At 37.1% G+C, this 22,490-nt stretch overlaps 1 protein-coding gene across 1 annotated transcript; it reads right to left on the bottom strand.

Moving 5' to 3' along the window:
* Positions 1-10,140: 10,140 nt before the first annotated feature.
* Positions 10,141-14,785, bottom strand: rps15a (ribosomal protein S15a). The gene is made up of 4 exons (XM_073833233.1): positions 14,628-14,785; positions 14,293-14,372; positions 12,180-12,265; positions 10,141-10,275 (listed from the first exon to the last, which is right to left on the bottom strand). The coding sequence occupies exons 1-4, from the start codon at positions 14,758-14,760 to the stop codon at positions 10,182-10,184; spliced, it is 393 nt and encodes a 130-aa protein (XP_073689334.1). The 5' UTR covers positions 14,761-14,785; the 3' UTR covers positions 10,141-10,181.
* Positions 14,786-22,490: the final 7,705 nt, after the last annotated feature.

Here is a 22,490-nt window from a genome sequence, read left to right on the forward strand (position 1 = left end):
AAACCGCTACTGCCCCCAAGCTATACACTGAAGAACTGCATCCTTTGGATAGACAGCATGAAAAGTGCCACACAACAAGGATAAAATCAAGGGGTCTGCGTTTGGCTAGTTAGCATGTTCCAGATATCCTCTGCTGGTAGATGTTGGAACAACACACTCTTGTTTTTTCATTGACGGACATTCAATGAAAAAAGATTAAAGGATTAATTCACTTCCAGAATAAAAATTTCCTGATAATTCACTCACCTTCATGTCATCCAAGAAGTATTTCTTTCTTAGGTCGAAAAGATAAGGTTTTTGAGAAAAATATTCCAGGAATTTTCTCAATATAGTGGAATTCAATGGGGATCAATGGATTGAAGGTCTAAATTGCAGTTTCAATGCAGCTTTAAAGGAACACTCCACTTTTTTGGAAATAGGCTCATTCTCCAACTCTCCCCGAGTTAATAAGTTGATTTTTACCATTTTGAAATCCAGGAACTACACTCCCATTCTGGCGTAATAGTCAAGGACGTTTGCTGCCATAACATGGCCGAAGCAGGCGCGGTAATATCACGCAGCACAACGTGACCAACTGCATGCACAGGGAGCGTTCCTCGTTGGAAGTTACCCAGCTGGGAACTAATTTCAGGCACTGCGTGATATTACTGCGCCTGCTGCGTCCATATTACGGCAGCAAACTTCCTTGACTATTACGTCGGAATGGGAGTGTAGTTCCTAATCTTATCAGCCTAGAAAATCGCAGCTTTACATTTTCCGCCGGTCTTAGTACACGATATAACTACAGAAGAGTCAAGTTTTAAATAGGACAAATATCGAAACTCGTTGGTCATTTTTGAACGCGATGCTATTGGTCTAATAGGATTCAATGATCTATGCTAAGCTATGATAAAAGTGATATCGCCAGAACAGGAGAACGGCTGAAAGGATCTCAAAACTGTAAAAATCAACTTATTAAAGGAGAAGTCCGGTGTGATATTGACCTAAAGTGTATTGAATCATGATACCGAGTGTGAACATACCTTGCATATCTCATCTCGTCTTGTCCACTGCAGTCCGAAATCTGGGGTCAGTTAGCCGATGCTCACAACAGGTTGTCAATGAGAGTCAATAGGGCATCGAAGTAGCCATGTAAATAAATCACTGTTTCATGCCATTTACGAGGCACAAAGTAGCTCCACACTTCATTGGTAGACTTCCAAGGGCCCTGACATTTAAAACGAGACATTGAGAACTCAGAAAAAGCACCGGTAGTTTATTTACGAGAAGATTTATACAGACATTCCCCTTAGTAAAATCACCGGCCGCCGTCATCTTGAATTTAGTCACGATAAGTCGAGTGACGAGCAGGAAGGAACTTATCAGGTTATCAACTTATCAGGTTGTAGTTTCCATTCCTGCTCGACACTCGACTTATCGTGACTAAATTCAAGATGGCGGCGACAGGATTTTTCCTTGCAGGAACTGTCTGTATAAATCTTCTCGTAAATAAACTACCGGTGCTTTTTATGAGTTCTCAATGTCTCGTTTTAAATCTCGTGCAAAATGACTTCTCTTATAACAGCATTTTTTTTTCCTCCAAAAATAGTTTTTTCAAAAGTATTGTTTAGTGTAAAACATGTTGAAGGTTAACAGATCACCCTAATGTCCTCAAACCTGCATCACTTCCCAGCTTCTTTTGTATAACAAAAGAAGATATTCTAAAAAACGTCAATGGGATGCATGTTTCTCAACATATATTTGTAATGCTGGGACCTGCTCACAAAACAGCATCCTCTTGTTCTCTGTCCCTTAAAGCCTGTTGCATCAAGACGTTTTTCACAACTATGCACCACAAATGCCTTCTTCAAGACAAAAATCCATTTGAAACAAACTGTCAAAGAGTTTGAGTCTTCGATGGCAAGAGGCTGTTTACTCACATGCCTCTCACAGAAAAACAAGTCCTTATTAGCGTTTTCTGAAGTCCACAGAGCGGCTCTGTTCAGCCCTCGCAGTCTGCCCACGTCCTGAACATCACCTTGGGTCCAGACGGGCCCTCTGCCTCTGTAAACAGCTCTCCTCACAGCTCAGCTCAGCTTGCGCACATTCACTCTCACCTCCAGCATCATACAAAATGTCACCTCACCTAGCTTCATTCATAAATGATGATGATTAGCTGCTGGTTTGGTTTCAACCTCTCTTAGATGAACAGGAGGGCCGGCTGCCCTTCCACTGCCATTGCACTAATTGACTCATCAGCTCCGTGCTTGGCCCGGCCAAACCGGCCATTTCAGCTAATGCCGACAATATGGTTCTCTGACAGGCAGGAGGGCCGGCCTTCTGTCCTCTGCTTGGTCTCTACAAGACGCCTGCTCTCTCATCACACTCTGAGAGAGGCTTGTACTGCTATTCTAAATGGGATAAAGAGAAAACAGTGATTGATTGATTTATGACTGACCTTTACAGGATTAGTTCACCCCACAATAAATGTTCATGAGTTCAAGGCGGTGACTGAGTCGATCGGACGTCACATTTTTACGGAAGTCACAGCGGCTCGTGAAAAGAAACAGCTACTTTAAGCAGGCTGTGTGCATTTTACTGTGGATTGACTGTTTTGAAACTTATATGGTAGTTACATAGCCCCTAGACCTCTGTTATCATGAAAATTTGATTTTGACAATATGGGACTTTTAAAGTTCTCCAAATGAAGTTTTTAGCAATGCATATTACTAATCAAAAATACATTTTTTTTAATATATTTACGGTGGGAAATTTACTAAATATCTTCATGGAACATGATCTTTACTTAATATCCTAATGATTTTTGGCATAAAATACAAATCAATAATTTTGACCTATACTACTACTAGTATAGGTCACTTAAGACTGGTTTTGTGGTCCAGGGTCACATATAAACAAAGCAAGCATATGACTGAAAAGTATTTATTTCTATACAGTGATAAGAAAATGAAAAAAAAAAGTATGTGAAAAAGAAAAGCAGCATTCACCATGATTCAGTCTGTGGCCTTCTTAAACCTCTTTCCCCCGTTTCAGGCCTCAAGTATTGAATAGAGGGACCTGGTCAGGTTCTACAATGGAAGTGTCAGGCAAGGCAATAAGTTTCCAAATTAGTGTTTTGCCGACAGCCTACAATTTCTTCAAGCCAGTTTCTTGTTTCCTTGATACTGAGTTTTGATAACTTTTCTTGATAAGTTCTACACCACTGCTGAAAAGCACCTATTAGGAAGTCTGAGATGGAGTGAGCGCTACAGCGGAGCCATCTATTTACAGTGCCTGTTTGTGCTCAAGCCCCAGGCTGCCCGCCACTTTCTGTTTCTCCCTCTCTGTTGCACCGTTCTAATTACTAGTTGTGTTGTCACTGTCAGCAGGCTCTGTCTGTCTGCTACAATCTTCTCCTTTGTCTGGGGTTTCCTTGAAAATCCACCACATTGAGTGCAATGAACTCCTATAATTTCCATTCTATAGGGATCAAAGCAACAAGACGCACCGCAACGCACCTAAACAGTATAGCATGCATAAGATTATATGTTAGTAATACATAGTCATTTGAAAGATGAACGAGATTACAAAGGTTTAAGGAACAGTTGCATCTACTCTGCAAATGAGTTATTTTACCATCCTTTATACAGCCATCCACTCTATAGTTATTCGTATATAATGTTTGCCCAATGATTACAGCCTGAAAAACTTCAGGAGGCGCATAATGAAGCACTACTAATAGAATTATAATGATTGTAATAATACAGTCTTTAAAAAAGTATTTGGTACTATAAAACCATGGCATATTATTGCATTTAAATGTCTAGTAATAGTATGTTGACTGTATGACAATAATTTAAAAAGCATTCATGTTTCATTTTTATTTAATGCTTTTTTAGTTGGGATAAGTAAATAGAATAGTTATGATTAAAACTTAATGTTTAATGTATATATGTGAACCTGGACCACAAAACCAGTCGTAAAGGGCATATTTGTAGCAAGAGCTAAAAATACATTGTTGGTCAAAACTATGGATTTTTATTTTATGCCAAAAATCATTAGGATATTAAGTAAAGATCATGTTCCATGAAGATAGTTTGTACCTAAACTATCGTAAATATATCAAAACTTAATTTTTAATTAGTAATATGCATTGCTAAAAAATGCACCCTCAGATTCCAGATTTTCAAATAGCTGTATCTCGGCCAAATATGGTCCAATCCTAAAAAACATAAATCAGGCTTATTTATTCAGCTTTCAGATTATGTATAAAATTGACCCTTATCACATATGTAATATGACTTCTTTAAATAAAATAAGTAAATAAATAACTTGACATACACTTTGGCACTCTTGATATGAAAAGCCCATTCATAGGTGATTAGTTTCACTTTTTCGCAAGTGAAAGAGCTTTAAGATTAATGTTTAAGCAAACTGGCTGACATTTTGGGATTTATTTACAGACTACTATGAATTTCTTAAAGGACAGGCAACTAACTTCCCTGAAACATATTAAGGCTTCATTCTCTATGTTAATAGCATGAGCAAACTTTAAAATTTATGTAAACATTGGCTTATAAAACAGACTCTCAAGCTACATGTCGTCTGGTTCAGATTTGAACTACATAAACTATGATTTTGTTAGCGTCACTTTGCTAATGTATGCACAGAGGATATGAATCAGGGAAATGTCACTTTAATCATAGAGCATTAAGTTTGATTAATGATGTAATTATGAGCGTTAAATGGTGACTGACGTGTTTTGGGCCGACCGTTCACCTCTACATCAGCAGAGCATTGTGAAAAACCATTAAAGCATCACAGAGGAGCCCAGGCAAAGGAACAACTGTATAGGCAGCTGCTCATTACAGCAGTGGCATCTGTGAGATTCAAAGCAATACCCATCAGCCCACAGAAAAGGTCCCGTCACACAGAGGCGAACGGCCAAATGGGCCTGAACACCCAACATCTACAGTCATCAAATAAGCCCTTAGCCAGCAGGGGCAATGGTCTGGACCTGATTACTGTCTTCAGCAACGAACACACGTCTGATATTACAGCTTCCATACTTAAAAGAAAAGTTATTATACATGCCCAGGAGGAAGAAAGGGTGGCTGGATTTAATACAAACTGGTTTTGTTGCATATTACAAAGTCAGCGGCTTTGAAACGGTATGATTTCAGCCATGCATAGCTTAAACCTTTTTCTCAAAATATCTTGTTTTCAAGACAAAACGCAGATGTAGATGTTGGCTTGCTTCTTTTTGCACTAGTAAATCAGAGATACTAAAAGTTGTTAAGCCTACACCAAATCTCAGTCAGTCAGCGTTAATTATATACTCTTAAAGTCAGAAAATAAGCCTATGCTTCCAGCACAACTTCCTCCAGAGAAGAACGGACGTCACAGCAAAGGCAGGTGAAAGGTGTAATAATAAAAAATAAAAAAAAGACAGAAACAGTGATGTCTCCTCTTTGACTCTTCTCCTCCGGTAAGCTGGTTGTCATGACGGGAAGGAATTTAGCTGCTAGACAGAACTGGCAATGCTCAGGGGATCACAGATGTTGAGTGATGGGAGCTCAGGTCAAGATGAAAACCCTTGTCCTGTTCAATTATTGAGTTTTGCTACATCGAGATTGCTCACTAATGTTAATGTGGGAAACTGTGTCTCTTAAAGGGGTCATCGGATGCCCATTTTCCACAAGTTCATATGATTCTTGGGGGTCTTAATGAAAAGTCTATAATATACTTTGGTTAAAAATCTGAATAGTAGTGTAAAAAACAGCCTTTACCTTGTCAAAATCAGCTCTGCAAAAACTCAACTCATTTTAAGACATGGCCCGTTTAAATGCCACAGAGCTCTGCTCGCCCCGCCCCTTTCCAGGATTATGAGCTGTAATGTTTACTTTATCTGCGTTTAGCTGCGAAACTTGCCAACAAGCACATTATTAAGAAAGGCCATTCACAAAGATGCATTAAAAACCTTTATACTCACTTCTGCTGTGGGTGCAGCAGTATCAGGAATGATCGGGATTGGCGCTTTTCTTTTAAAAACGAAAGTAACGTTTTCCTCTGCATCTTCAGTAAATGACGACTGCTGTGTTCATTACTACATCCAACAACAGAACACCTCAATCGCTCAATCGGAGACATTCTTTTCTTCACCTGAGACACAAAATGGCGATTGGAGTCGGACTGTTTCAGCTCGGTGAGGGCGGGTCTAAGGTACTCATGTCAGCCTACTATCTGGGAGCGGCCTCTGTCGGTGTGCCGTCAGACCGACCAGAAGCTGAGAATGACCTGATTTTAAAAAGGGGATATTACTTTTAAAGATTAATAAAATACTACTAGGTGGATTTTTATCATTGTAGGGTTGTTGTGTACACAAACTGCCAACATACATTAATGTTTAAACAACATGGAAAAGTTAGTTTTGCATCCGATGACCCCTTTAAAGATTGCATTGTACAGTCAAACCAAAAAAATATTCACCAGATATTATTCACCAGACACCAGATATGAGTTTTGATATTAGGACACTATAGACTCTTAAAAATAATGGTGCTTCACCATGCCATAGATAGACATTGTATGTCTAAATGGTTCCATAAAGAACCTTTGGTCCCACTTTACATTAGGTGGCCTTAACTAATATGTACTTACATTTAAATTAATAATTTGTTACCATGTACTTTTTGTGTACATACATGTTTTTACATTGTACTTACCTTTTTAAAAAAAACCTATATGTGATTACATTTGTAATTAATTTCTGTAAGTACCACTGTTGACCCATCCCTTACACCCTAACCCACACCACCAAACCTGTCCCTAACCTTACCCATATCCCACCTTAATAGAAGCAAAAGTGTTTTGCAATGCAATATGACCACATCATGCTTATTTTTTATTGTAAGTACATAATAGTTAAGGCCACCTAATATAAAGTGTGACCGAACCTTTAACATCTGAAGAACCTTTCTGTTTCACAAAAGGTTCTTTAGATTATAAAAAGGTAAGAAAGAGATGGTTCTTTAAAGAACCTTTGACTGAATGGTTCTTTGTGGAACCAAAAATGGTTCTTCTATGGCATCGCTGTGAAGAACCTTTTAAAGCACCTTTATTTTTAAACTATAGTTCATTTATGAGTGAGGATAGCAAATAAAGTAAACTGTGACTTTGACCTGACCATGTTTTGCTTAAGCGATTTTTCTTTAATTGCTAACGTGACCTTTTTACACCACAGACTGAACAAAATTAAGCATTGCTTGGTAATTGGTCAACGAAGTATTGATAGTTGTGTAAATATTGTCATACTAACAGTTGATTGTAATCCATTACATACCTTTCTATCAACATTATCAAGATGAATTTGTGCACAGTTTAACTCTGAGTTCTTGTCATATTTTATTACCATTTTCTAAACTATAGCGAATAAACTCTGATAATGTGAGAAATGTTGAAGGTGTCCAAATGAATTTTGGTTTGACTGTATATATTCAACAGTAAGAGGTGGAAGAAACAAAGGAAAAGATTCTGCTGAACAGGTGCTTGGGGCGAAAATATGGGCCAAAAATCAATACAAATTCAAAATTTAAGATAAAGCAGCAAATATGCCCCTGTATTAGCTTTAGTTTTTTACATTATAACATATGATAGTTAGGCAATATAACACAAGCACAAGTGCTGTTTTTCCCAATATAAGCACGATTGCAAATTGTGATTTCATACAAGAGTTCAAATAAACAAGCGGTTAATATTTTTACTTACATTTTAGAGACAATATTGTCTGTTTCTGTTCTGTTTTGCCAATGAATTCCAAAAAAAGCCATAGAAGAACATTCCTATAGGTCCTAAATTCAATCGTTTGAAAGAATTGAATCTCCTCACTCAGCCAGACCTGTTGCCAACTACTGGCGGTTTAAATTCAGTTTTAAGTTATCTAACATCATTTTTAACCATCACTCATATTTCTGTTTAAATTGACCTTATTTTTCCTGTGAGAGTTTAATGCCATTTAATGTGTCTGGCTTCCGGTATCCTTTGCTTCCAGCTATTATTTAGCTGTACAAAGCAGCTCATTTTGCTGCTTGATAATGGAAAGTGGCGTGTCGTACTATATTATTTTAATGTACTATCCTAATTATGAACACAAACCGTTTTACTGTAGGCTACTGCTATTTCTGTTTTATTCCCTTCAGTGGCTATGTACCATAAATCTACCTCCGCGTTGAGAAATAATTTTTAAAATATTAATCTCACAACTTTATTATGCAAATCTAACAACCGCACAGAGTCTTACGCATTTAAGTAGTATTTAAGAATTTGACATTTAACATGATATATTTAATAAGGTATAGAGAAACATTCGTTTAAGGTGCCTGGAAAACAGCTTAAAGGTTGTATCAGCGATTTCTAGCCTAAAACATAAAGTGTCAAATTCAGCTGACCTTTCATCACGATCCGCTCGCTGCCTGCCCCATAAACTGTCTGTGAAAAAACCGCGTCTCTCTGGTCAGCCTAGGGTCCGAGATATGCCAAAAAAACAATCGGCACTACCAACCTTTCCACACAAAAACAAACAGTGTTCCAACCAATCAGCGTCAGGGATTTGGTGTTGTGGATTTTCGCCCCGCCTCCCTCACATCCCTGCACCAGTAGGAAAGTCCACAACACCAAACCCCTGACGCTGATTGGTTGGAGCACTGTTTGGTTATCTGTGGTGTGTTGATAGCGCCGATTGTTTTTTTGGCATATCTCGGACCCTAGGCTGACCAGAGAGACGCGGTTTTTTCACAGACAATTTATGGGTCAGGCAGCGAGCGGATCGTGATGAAAGGTCAGCTGAAATTGACACTTTATGTTTTAGCCTAGAAATCGCTGATACAACCTTTAAGGTGGCAAATATCAGCATTTAATAATAAAAAGGTGTATTTTTGTCGTTTTACTAAATGTTAGTGTACTAAAATTGTATTTTTCTTATTGCTTTAGTTTGGAAGACTACCGTTTTACTACTTGATAGTATATTTGAGTGTAACAGTGCATGAAACTGGGATTTAATTTACCGGTTTATTTTAAACCAAGGCTATGTGCACTTAATGTTCTAAGTTCACTACATCAAGACATAAGAACAGGAACATGATTGTACTTGGTTTCAAGGAAATGATAAGCGGCAAAACGCCAAATCCAAAGAAATGCAGTGTGAGAAAGTCACAAAATGAGGTTTACCATCCAGACAAAGCTACACAGCTCCCCCTGTTGGTAGATATGAGCAAATGTACAACATTGCTCAGCATGAAATACTTTTATCGTCAGAATTAGGATAATGACACTGAAGATCATTCAAGCAAAAAGCAGTGGTGGGCTTTCATGAAGTCAGCTCATTAAATTCATTAATGTTTGTTTTTCATTTTCATCAATCAGAAAGTCAATAATGACATGAGCTTGATTAGCACTAATGTTCTAGAATTTTTTTTTTCTCTAACAATTGAAAAAGACAGGAATCTGTTGGGTCTAGTTTAATATCTATACATCAATAGCATCAAAACCGCACACATTTAGATACTTGTAAACTCGCAACATCTTGACACTGAGACAAGTGTCAATCGTTTCAGACGCCCCAAGTACAAAAGGACTTTTTCCTCTCACAGACATGCTCAGTTTTGACAGTCTCTCTCCAAACCACAGTCTAGTCAAGATGAGCTATGAATACTCCATTAAGGAATGTGCTTTTTCAATGTGAACCCCATTAACACACTCATTTCATTCCTCTTTCAGTTGCCAGACATGAAATATTGCCACTTAACTTAAAACCGAGCCAGTGATTGAAGTTGCTGCATCTTGTCATCATCTCAGTTTCCCAGCAAACAGACAGAAAACACTCGAAAGTAAAATCTAGCAGGAACGTTTTAAACCCTCTGAACTGTAAACTGAAGCTTTTCTACTAGATCTGCATCATTTCACTGTTTGCTTGTGTAATTTGTGTTATGACAGCATCAATATTGACAATTAAATATTACACTGCTTTCAGCCAAACACAATTGGCAGAACTGTTTTCACCGGAGGTGTGCATCATGTCTTTCCTGTTTACATGTGCTCCTAATGTAGCTAGTGTGCGATTAAGTACGTATGTTATGCATTAAGAAAGCAGAGCACACACAGAACTTGTCTTCCACTGTGTTTATTTGTTGGCGACTTTACATGTTTTAGAAAAAGAACCCAAGGATTTTTCCTCCTGTGTGTTTTCGTCTGGCCTCCTCGTGGTCCATGATGCCAGCTGAGGTTGTCAAAACAATGAATCTGCAGAGAATAAAGAGACAAAAAACATGACCAGGCTGTCCAAAATACTGCTGCCCTTTGAATGAATCTCACCCTAGGCGATTCTGTTCTACATTGCTGACATTTGCAAGATATTTTATCATAAAATCACAGCAATGAAAAGGGATCAAATTTTAAGATTCAAGTTTGGATAACTAACTATCAATAAATCATCGGTTCAGAAGCTTAGCCATTAAAAACTGGTTACAGTGGCAAAGACTCTTTGCTACAACCAGCTTTTAGTTGCTCAAGAAGACAATTTAGCTACAAATTAACTAATGAACAAACTAATGAATTAACAAAAGTTAATCAAGTAGGACTCCATTAGCAGTTGACCAAGATGGATTTCAAAGGCAAATGAGACCAAAGATTTCCTAAAAAGAACATTCTGTACATTTGCTCACCAAAAAGGGCAAAAACTTTTAATCTACTGACAATACAACTACTACTTGAAGTGACAAGACAAAGGAATCACACAAAGGACACCAGCATATAGCATGCAGGAGCCTTTAGATAAGATCATTTTCAAAATCACAGCAAAAGAACAAAACATGCGCCAATTGACAACGGTCGTGTCTGCTTGTGTCTGTTACACAAAATGAAGGTCAAAAGAGCCAGTGATACTACAGCTCCTGCCTTCTCTCATAAAGCATTGCAAATGCTGTTGATGTCATTAATTTGGGAACGTTAAACATACTTAATGTGAGGGCAAAAATTAATATTTATATTCATCTATTCACTTGATAACATGTAATAAACCTAAGCCTGTCAACATATGGGTTTAGCACTTCTGCAGACTCCATAGTAAGCTGTAGCTGTCAGAAATCTATACTGAAATACTGTTACACCTGCAGCTGATGTTCAAAAACTATAACCTCTAAAAATTCAGCACACACCTTACAAACAAATCTAAACATCAAAATCTACTGTGAAACTAGAAAGTAAACACAAAAATGGACCATTTTCACAAGACTGATGCATTTCAACAGTCATCAGCATCGTAAATCCTCCAAAGCTTTTTATATTTAGATTTTTTTTTTTAAAAACACTATACTCTGTTTAAAATAAAGGTGCTTCACGATACCATAGAAGAACCTTTTTTGTCTAAATGGTTCCATAAAGAACCTTAAACATCTAAAGAACCTTTCTGTTTCACAAAAGGTTATTTGTGGCAAAAGAAGGTTCTTCAGATTATAAAAAGGCAGAAAGTAGGGCTGTGCAATAAATCGCATGCGATTGTCATGTGCATCTCATCAGTAAAGCCGGTTCTGTGATTAGTAGAAAATCTCCATCACGTGCGTTCAGATGGCGCGGTATTCAAAACACTGAGCCGTAGATCACTGAAAAGCTACGCAATATCGCGTTCAAAATCGCAGATGAATCACATTCGATTTTGAACGCGATATTGCGTAGCTCTTCAGTGATCTACGACTCAGTTTTGAATACCGCGCCATCTGAACGCACGTGATGGAGATTTACTACTAATCACAGAACCGGCTTTACTGATGAGATACGCATGACAATCGCATGCGATTTATTGCACAGCCCTAGCAGAAAGAGAGGATTCTTTAAAGAACCTTTGACTGAATGGTTATTTGTGGAACCAAAAATGGTTCTTCTATGGCATCGCTGTTTGACATTGTTCACTCCTCTGACTGGCGTTATCAGTCTCTAAATTTTTTTTTTTTTTTTGAAAGTCACAAAAACACTATCGGTGAGTTTTTCTTTTGCTATTTGAGCAAATGGGAGCATTTATTGCTCTCAAAGTTTACCCAACCATGACGACTTCCGCTGCTGTGAAACCCGGAAATGTGAAAAAGGTCTGTACTAAAATGATCATAAAATAGAGTTTAAAACATTTCTGGTAGACACTGGCAATTACTCACCCGAACTGTCTGGATGGGAGAAGGTTGTTCTGCCACTTCTCAAGATCCTTCAACTGCACATCGAACCGGGGGCTGATGACGCCACACTGCATCACAGATAAATTGTTCAGAGAACAGTCTGAGTGCTTGAAGCACATATAATATCAGTAGTCAAAGACAGAGTTCATCTGCACTTATATCCCACCATTTTATAGCTTGTACTATTATGGACAACGTTTGAAACTTTGTATTGCTAGCACTTCTTGTGTTATTGTCTCTGTAAGATGAATCACTTGTTGTATTCCTCATTTAAGTTGCTTTGTATAAAAGCAGCACCTGCTAAATGAATAAATGAACTCAACTGGATATGATACAGAACCTGTAGGACCAATTCAACAAGGCTTGTAATTATGATGTTCTGAAAATTATTTTAAATCCAGCTGTGCATTTTGCCTAACAATGTTAGCTGAGACCACAAAGCATCTCCAAAGGCACTGATTAAATATTAGTGGTGTGCATTGTGATTTTCACTTTAACAATTCTGAGCTTTTTTTTTTTTTTGCATATGTACAATAATGCGCGCTAGGAACAGTTGTATTCTGCTTGCTGACGATTGAGAAAAAAAAAAAAAATCCAATAGGTGCATAACGTATCAGGGTTGAACCAGACAATTGAGGGCTTTGTTTTGTTGCGTTTCATTATTTTCCCAAAATTGCTCTATGAAGGCAATGCTTTCAAACACTCACATGTGCTTTGTGTGCGTTCGTTCCAAAGAGAATGCAGCTGTGCACAACTCTAAGCAAGCTGCTAAATGCACTTGCATCTCAAAATGCTTTCATGATGCGAAATTAACGTAAACGGTCAGTTATGTTTTAAGGACAGGACAAAACATCTGATATGTTAAAATGGATCTAGTGTGAACATACTAGACATGCCACTGTCAATAAAAAAAAAACACTAGTAGTAATATAGTTTATATTAGTTTGCATTGAGCTTGTTCGCACATCTTTCCATTTACGTATTTTAATAAAAGCACACAAATAAATCTGATATATATCTGATATAAATCAGTGAATTTAAGAATTAGTTCACTTCCAGAATTAAAATATCCTGATAGTTAAATATTCCCATTTTCATCCAAGACATTCATGTCTTCAGTCAAAAAGAAATTAATGTTTTTGAGGAAAACTTTGCAGGATTTTTCTCTCTATAGTGGGCTTCAATGGGGACCAACAGGTTGAAGGTCAAAAATGCAGTTTCAATGCAACTTTAAAAGGTTCTACACGACCCCGGCTGAAAAATAAGGGTCTTATCTAGCGAAACGATCTGTCATCTTCTAAGCAAATTCCAAGTTTAAATACTTCTTAACCACAAATGCTCGTCTTCCACTAGCTCGACTTCATGCATTACGTAGTCACGCACGTGATGAAGAAAGTACAGTGTGTTTACAAAGCTAACGTGCAAAGAAAGTCAAACACCGATTACCAAAAAAAAAAAAAAGGAAAACAACAATGTCAGTCGTTTTTAAAGTTGTAAGAAAAAGTGGGATGGAGTCACTACCTTTTTGTACCGAAATACACAGACGATGTGCACGCACATACAGCTAGAGCAAGACAAGCATTTGTGGTTCGAATGAATATAAATTTGTATATTTTAAGAAAACGACCAACAGTTTTCACTAGATAAGACATGTATTCCACAGCTGGGATCGTGTAGAGCCCTTTTGAAACTGCAATTTGGATCTTGAACCAGTTGATCCCCATTGAACTCCACGATATGGAGAAAAATCCTGGAATGTTTTCCTCAAAAACCTTAATTCCTTTGGAACTGAAGAAAGAAATGAACATGTTGGATGACATGGTGGTGAGTAAATTGAGGAAAACTTCATTCTGGAAGTGACCTGCTCCTTTAAGACTTCCACTCCTATTAACTACACTAGTACTGCAACACAGCTGTTTAATAAAAGCAATAAAGCACTCCAGGTTGTTCCATATTGCGAATACAGTAGATTATGACTTATCTGGCTAAGAAACCCTTTAGTAATCACTAAATGCACAACAGTACAAGTCTCTCACACTTTCAGGTGTAATTTTACACTTTTATTGTGAACATCCAAGTTTAATAAGCCACTTACCTTGTTCAGCCTCCCTGTGAGATTGACTACAATTTTCCCGGCTCTGTGATCATCAATGATCTCAAATTCACCAATGTAACCTGCAAAAGACCACACAACGAGATTGAACAGCTTGTTTCACGAGACATTACAGACCATTTCATCAAAAATTTAAATTATGTCATTCATTCTCATCACAGCTAGTGACTGACCAACGCTGTCATTCTGGCTAACATCTCCTTTCTGGTTCAACACAAGTAAATCGTATAGGTTGGGAACAACATTGGATAAAATATTCATTTAAGACTGACCAATTTGTTTTTTTTTTTAATAACACATGAGCAGAATGCACTCACCATGCTTCATCATCACAGTAAGAAAGCGCACTATGACTTTAGAGCAGGGCCTGATGAGAACCTGGCGTTTCCCACGTTTCTCAGCATTGTTGATGCTTTTTAGCGCATCGGCGAGAACGTTCATGCGCACCATGATGCCTGCAGAGAAAGAAAATCATGTTATTTCTCATATATAGTTAATATATCCTCTACACATCCTCAACTAATCACTGTCACGAGCCAAACGCTACGTTAAAGCCAGGTACATATCGAGAAAGCGGCTGTATAAAAGACAAAATGATCAATTAAGTGTTCTTAGAAACCGAAAACTGTTACATTATCAATAGTTAGAACTTGACCGTTCTGGTAGTGCGTGGAATGGTTAGCGAATTACGCTATACGACTTTATCTTCGCCTTAAACCTTTCTCCTTCATAATAACATATATTTGTGGTTAAAATAAGGTACCGGACTGCTTGAGTGCTTTGGTTTGACTCGGGTTATTCGTGTATGTCCCTCAGTAACATGGACAGGCACTGCTGAATGGTGGAGAGGTTGGACACCCGTGAATATCAGGGGATTTTATCTGTTTATGCAGACGCGATTAGTCAAATAATTCAAAAACCTGGCGTTTAGACTGCTCATAAACCTATATTTCCGTCTGCATGAGGATGATCTACAACGATGTCCGTGATTTTAACTAGATTATAGAAGCATTGTAGTAATTCTGAACCTTACCAGTTCTGCAATATGGCGGAAAGAGGAAGGAAGAGGGGCGCGCGGTGCGATTAGGGAAAAATGTAGTCTCGCGAGAGCATAGAAGGACGCTGCATGTTGAGTCATCTGTATGACTGCCACCTACTTGTGTGGAGCGACTCATGACAGCAGACACATCTGTTCATTCCTCGAACCAAAGGGAATATTTGCGTAGCATTCCATAACGTTTTCTTGACTTGCTTTCTCTCTTTAAAGTCAATTTGGAATCCAGTAGTCAGTCTGCACTTATACTATTTACTGCAATGCACTGTATTGTCTCAGTACACATGACCACTGATCCTTAACTTTTCGCTTCTGTTCATGAAATGTATTTAAAATGCACGAGTATTCGCCCTTTTTTATTTTAAGTTACTTTATATACGCTTGTTTGTTTCTTTGTTTTGTACAATGGCCTGTACTGCAAGTCGGTGCTATGTATGTATTTATTTTTGTAGTTGTTTTTTGTTAGATCCTTATGTATTACAAATGACAAGTGCTCATTTTGAAACCTGAATAAAGATGTATGCTTTGTATGCGTACACCTTAATGTTTTAACACTGATTTCGTTAACAGCATGCAAGCAGTTCATATTTAATTAAATGTTGGTTAAATTAATAATTAATTGTAACATACTACAATCAGAATCAGAATCAGAATGAGCTTTATTGCCAGGTATGTTCGCACATACTAGGAATTTGTTTTTTGTGACAGAGCTCCACAGTGCTACAGAATGAAAGTTTAATTCAAGTAAACCATAGAATTTGCGCGGTCTTGAAGAGTCTGAAATAGGCTATATGTTGCTCAGTCAGGACATAAAAACACGCATAACTTACTCAGAGAAATAACGCTGACTATGCAGTATTGAAGCTTTATTTTTAAATTGATGCGTAGACTTTCTACTTCAGTAGGCTACAATATAGAGCAGAGGCTAGTATTGATATATTTATTGTATATTTGAATCAATTTGTGATACTAATACCATATACGTTCATGTTCAATATTTCCTGCATAATTACAATGGCCACATAAAGAATTTAGTGTTGAATCAGTTACCTCTGCTCTGTCATAAGTGCGCAGATGACACACCCATCTGAACGATTTTAATACATGGCTTATCCTGCCCGAAAAGACTTTATACATCGAAGATAACACCTGTAGTTACTGAAGTAAATCGGGTGATTTTAGGTCAAGGTTTTGCTGTCAGTCAATGGGGGTTAATATGCGCAACAGACTTTCCTATTCTGTAAAACGGGTCTCGACGCTTCCGGTTCAAGTGTTTTGTAAGTGCGTGATTAAATATGGAGCTGTTTTACTCAACATGCCTTCAAAGGCGATGCCAAATATGTTCATAACCGATGTCCATCACATGTTTAGATTGATGATCGCTAAAAGATTTTTATTTTTATTCTTTTCACTAACATTCAGAAATTAAACCTGAAAAAAAAAAACACCAACAATGCAAACAATATTAACACAATTATTATTCTTTGGAAATTCTTTTTACAAAAGAATAGACTCCTAAACACTTCCAAAATTTTCCTTATTTAAAAAGGAACTATGGCTGCTTTCCAAATTCTTATATACTATATAAAGCGAAAAACAGTATGTGACCAAAGAAGTATGTCCAAATTCACAGTAGTCATAAAAGACTAGGCAAAAATTACCCAGATGACCTAGGGCCTAGGCCTACTACTTCAGGCATGATTCTGAAGTGTGTGCAATGTGCAGACATTAATTGGACACTTTACTATTCCATGAGGCTACGGGAGGGTTTATATGAATGGCAGTAAAGCAAAGCAACTGATGCTGTGGGTTACGTGACATTGACAACATGACAAATGTACTACATGGAATGTAGAACAGGGGTCACCAAACTCGGTCCTGCAGGGCCGGTGTCCTCCAGAGTTTAGCTCCAACCCTAATCAAACACACCTGAACCAGCTTATAAAGGGAGTATTGTCTCATTGCTTTATCAGGCAATGACTTTGCAGGCAGCGTTTGCGCACAAAGGCACCTCACTAAGCTGATTTTGGACATGCTTCTAAGGCAGCGTACTGGTTTAATCATCTACAACATATACAGGTGCTGGTCATATAATTAGAAACTGAAAAGTTTGAACATGAAAAGTATGAGCATACAGCGCTCAATACTTATTTGGGGCTCCTTTTGCCTGAATTACTGCAGCAATGCGGCGTGGCATGGAGTCGATCAGTCTGTGGCACTGCTCGGGTGTAATGAGAGCCCAAGTTGCTCAGCTGCAGTCCACTCTTTGTGAATCTCCCCCACATTTTTGAATGGGTTTTGTTTCACAATTCTCTCCAGGGTGCGGTTCTCCCTATTGCTTGTACGCTTTTTTCTACCACATCTTTTGCTTCCCTTCGCCTCTCTATTAATGTGCTTGGACACAGAGCTCTGTGAACAGCCAGCCTCTTTTGCAATGGCCTTTTGTGTCTTGCCCTCCTTGTGCAAGGTGTCAATGGTCGTCTTTTGGACAACTGTCAAATCAGCAGTCTTCCCCATGATTGTGTAGCCTACAGAACTAGACCAAGGCCTTTGCAGGTGTTTTGAGTTAATTAGCTGATTAGTGTGTGGCACCTGCTGTCTTCAATACTGAACCTTTTCACAATATTCTAATTTTCTGAGATACTGAATTGGGGTTTTCATTAGTTGTCATTTATAATAATCAAAATTAAAAGAAATAAACACTTGAAATATATCAGTCTGTGAATGAATGTATGCATTATACAAGTTTCACTTCTTGAATGGAATTAGTGAAATAAACTTTTTCAAGATATTCTAATTATATGACCAGCACCTGTATACAACATAAACAAAATGAGCTTTGGTGAGTATTAAGCAAATATTTAATTACTATAATACTGATTTTGCACTGAAATAACATCAATAGTGCAAGAAGTTGGTCAGAACAGAAACATACATTTACACACAAACTGCCCTTTTAGACACCATCTTTATTTTTTTGCTCAACCATCACGGAATGGGATATCAAAGGCAGCGAAGGATACATCTATGCTGCCTTCAAAAATCAACCAGATGAAGGTATCTCAGGAGGCAGGAAGTAAAGCTAACATTGGCTTTAAACGTGCCTTGATGCCTTCCTATCTTGAACCGTGTGGTCCGAAGGCAAAATTTTTCAGTTTTCGGATGCAGTCATGGTCTTAGTAGGTATACCTGAAACTTATGAGCAGGTGTACTGAGGCAAGTTGAAGCTAAACTCTGGAGAACACAGGGCGCCCCTGATATAAAACAGTTGCGAAGTAATAACTTATTCAAAAAAGTATGCACTCAAGAGAGTATGTGAATTCAAATGCATTAGTTGAATTTAAAGAAGAAAATTAATGCCTCAGCTTTTGTAATTTGATAGAAAATCTTAAAGTTACAGAAACATTTGTCTTCCTTATGTTTCCCGTCTTATATCATGATGCTTGTCTGTTGCATGATTAAGAAATGTCAATTTTGTACCATGCCATTTATGGTTGTATTATAGTTTATGTTGTTCAGTAAAGATCTTGCAAATAAAAGTACTATCAGCATCAGTTCTCATCAAGTGTTAACAGAAAATAGTCTATTACTTCTAAATTATGATGTTTTTTGATGTAAACATTTCTGATATCATTATAAGTGGACCAGAGAATTTTGTGGGTCTGATCTAAGAATAGAAGAATTGGATGAAGTGAGCTTGCTATTCAAAGCAATTCAAGAACCAAAGTGGAAAGTCAAGCCATAGTCAAAGTCATAATAATACTTATTTCTAAACATGATAAAGATACAAGATTATTAGATCATTTACGACCCATTGCACTTTTCAACATTGACTACAAATTATTATCAGGAATTATTGCAGGTAGAATAAAAAAAAGACCTGTCCCGAACTCAATCTGGCTGCCTTGGTGGAAGATCAATTTATAACAACATAAGATTTGTTCTTAATCAATTACAGGAATACATTTAGGGCTTCATTGAACTTCTAGACTTTTACAAAGCCTTTGACTCGGTAGAACATCCTTTTATTTTAGAAGCTGAAGGCTTTAACATATTGGGGAAGCACATCATAATTACTCAATTTGTTGATACAAATTTGCTCTCAAAAGAAATAGACACTAGATTCTGTCAATTTCCTAAAGCATCAGATGTTGTGTTTAATATTAATAAGTGTAAATTTCTTGCTTTGAATGATCAACCAGCTCGGACAATCAGTAACATAAATGTTAAAATAGAAGTTAAATATGTGGGTCTTACAGTCAGCTGAAATAAAAAAGTAAGGGAAGAAGAAAATATTCACACAGGAATATTGATAAATGTAAAACAGATATGGCTTCAAAGGGACATAACGATATTGGGCAGGATTTTACTGTTCAAGATAAAGAGTACTACTGGATTTTAATATTTAAACACAATTTAAAATTTTGGATGGAAAAATAAACATGGGCAATACTGCATTTATTGGATACTTTTGGTAATTTTATTTTTATAGAGATTTGTGTGATAAATTTAATCTGAATTAGAGAATACAACAAAGTAATGAAGGCCATCCCAGTACCCTTGCAAACAATGATTTAGCAATTTGTGTTGTACTGTACCAGAAATGAGAAATTTATTATCCAAACAGGGTTTTATTGTTTTTTTTCCATTTAAGTTGTTGTATTTTTTTTTCTTATTGCTGTATCAACTGTGTGTTAGATTGTTGAAATGTCCCACACACACACACCATAAAAACAAACAAACATAATCTGTGCAAAATGTTTATTGTGTTGATGATTTCAGATTATATAGCAGTACAAAAGGAAAACATTTAATGTCTTGATGTCAGAGGAAGCAGTGTTAGGGCTAACAAGTCTAACTTTCAGATGGTCCTAAGTGCTTTAGAGGAGACCACATCTGGTCAGAGTCTATTGTGCGTGTCCATTTTGCTGGTTCTTCAGTAGGAGATCCATGTAAGCACCATCTATCAGATCCTTCTCCTTCACTCCCAGATCCAGCATGAGCTGATTTGCGATTTCCACTCCTTCTTCTCTGCTCTGCTGTTCTTTCATCACCACCTCAAGCTCCATGAAGTCTCCCAGGCCCTCCACAGAATCAACATGCACCCTGGTTTGTCCCACCATATACAACCTCCTCTCCTTCTTCACCTGCCCCACTTGACCCAGTGCATCCGTCAGAACCTTAACAAGCCCCTGTGGGTCGTTGGTAGGGGTTATGGAGTAATTTGACAGCTTGGGTCCTTCAGTATCTGGCCTCTCATAGAAGATCAACTGTCCTGTCCCATCCTGAAAGTCTCTGAGTTTCAGGCGACCTGCGGACACTTTGAAAAACGTGTCCTGCTGACGGATCACAGTCCCTTCCGAGCCGCTCAGCTCCTTTGCACGCTGCGTCAGGTACGGCAAGTCACGCGCAACTGCTTTTATTTCCACATTTGACGGCATGTTTTAAAATTATGCCGATTGCAGTAGCGTACTAAAATGTATTCTGGTAAAGAGCTGCAGTGGAGATTGTAAATGCTCCTGCTGTTTGGCGCGCTTACAAGCAAACGTATAAAGCGCATGCGTAGGAGTGATGACGCTTTTGATTCATTCAAGTGTCTCGAATCTTTTGAATCGTTCACAAAAAAAAAAGAACAAATCACCTCAATAAGAGTCTTTTGTGTGTATTTTAAAACATACTGTCATCCATTGTTAGTGTACTTACATGTTCGAGACTTATTGGATTTATCTGGGCTATCTATTTTGTTTACATAAGATTCAATAAAAAGAGTATTTTGTGTGTTATTTCAGTTGAACAAACGGTTCGTTACAAACACTAAAGTCCACCAAAAATGCCTCGTTTTACTTTATTAAATTTTATTTTCGTGTATACAAATTTATTAAAGACAATTAATACATTAATTATTCAGTGAATCGTCAACGTTTTTCATACAAATTACAACAAAGCATTTCCCCTCCAACTGGCTGGACACGTGACATAACTACAAAAAGTACAAAAGTTGCATAATAATAATAAATTGGTTTCAACCTACTTGCACAATGTTTTTTGAAGAAGTCTCTTCTGCTCACCAAGCCTGCATTTATTTGACCCAAAGTACAGAAAAAAAAACAGTAAATTATTATTATTTAAACAAAATATTATTAAAATATTATTATCAATATTTAAAACAGAGTGCATTTTTGTCAGGAGTGATGAATGGAAAGATCCAAAGACCAGCATTTATCTGGAATAAAAAGCTTTTGTAATATTATACACTGTACCATTCAAAAGCTTGGAGTCAGTATAATTTTTATTTATTTTTATTTTTATTTTTATTTTATTTTATTTTAGTAAAGAAATTATAGAAATTAATAATTAGGAGGCATGCTATCAGTTGATTAAAAGTAATAATAAAGTCATTTATAATGTTACAAAAGATTTCTATTTCAGATAAATGCTGTTCCTCTGAACTTTCTATTCATCAAAGAAACCTGAAAAAATTCTACTCAGCTGTTTTCAACAAAATAATTTATTATTTTTGAGCAGCAAATCAGAATATCATGTGACTGGAGTAATGATGCTAAAATTCAGCTTTGAAAACACATGAATACATTTTATAATAAATTCGGTTATTTTAATAGTAAAAATATTTATATATTTTTTCTGTTTTGCTGTACTTTATATCAAATAAATGCAGGCTTGGTAAGCAGAAAAAAAAAACATTAAAAATCTTACTGTTCAAAAACTTGACTAGTGTGCATCAAATGTTCTTACAACATTTACATAGTTTTGTGGTCATCAATTTTTTATTACCTGAACAAGATTGACTTTTCGACCTGCACATATCGAGTCTTGGTTAGATTTATAACATTTGTTCAGTGAATGGACCTACATGGACCTAGGTCCAAACCATTGATATGATTTGATGTTTACATTTGAAGTGAATCAAAAAGGTTTATCAAAGAAGTCCTAAGACAAGAACGGATTTTTTTTTTTTATTTTAGGACAAACTTTAATGAAGTTAAATGTTGACTACTGTATGTGGATGTAGGGCAGTGAACACAAACGATTCGTTCACTTGAAAGATTCATTCAAACCATGGATTCGTTCACGAACGAAACCTAATTTCAGCGCATGCGTAGCAGTA

The sequence above is a fragment of the Garra rufa genome, chromosome 1 (assembly GCF_049309525.1).
Source record: "Garra rufa chromosome 1, GarRuf1.0, whole genome shotgun sequence".
In the NCBI taxonomy this organism is placed as follows: domain Eukaryota; kingdom Metazoa; phylum Chordata; class Actinopteri; order Cypriniformes; family Cyprinidae; genus Garra; species Garra rufa.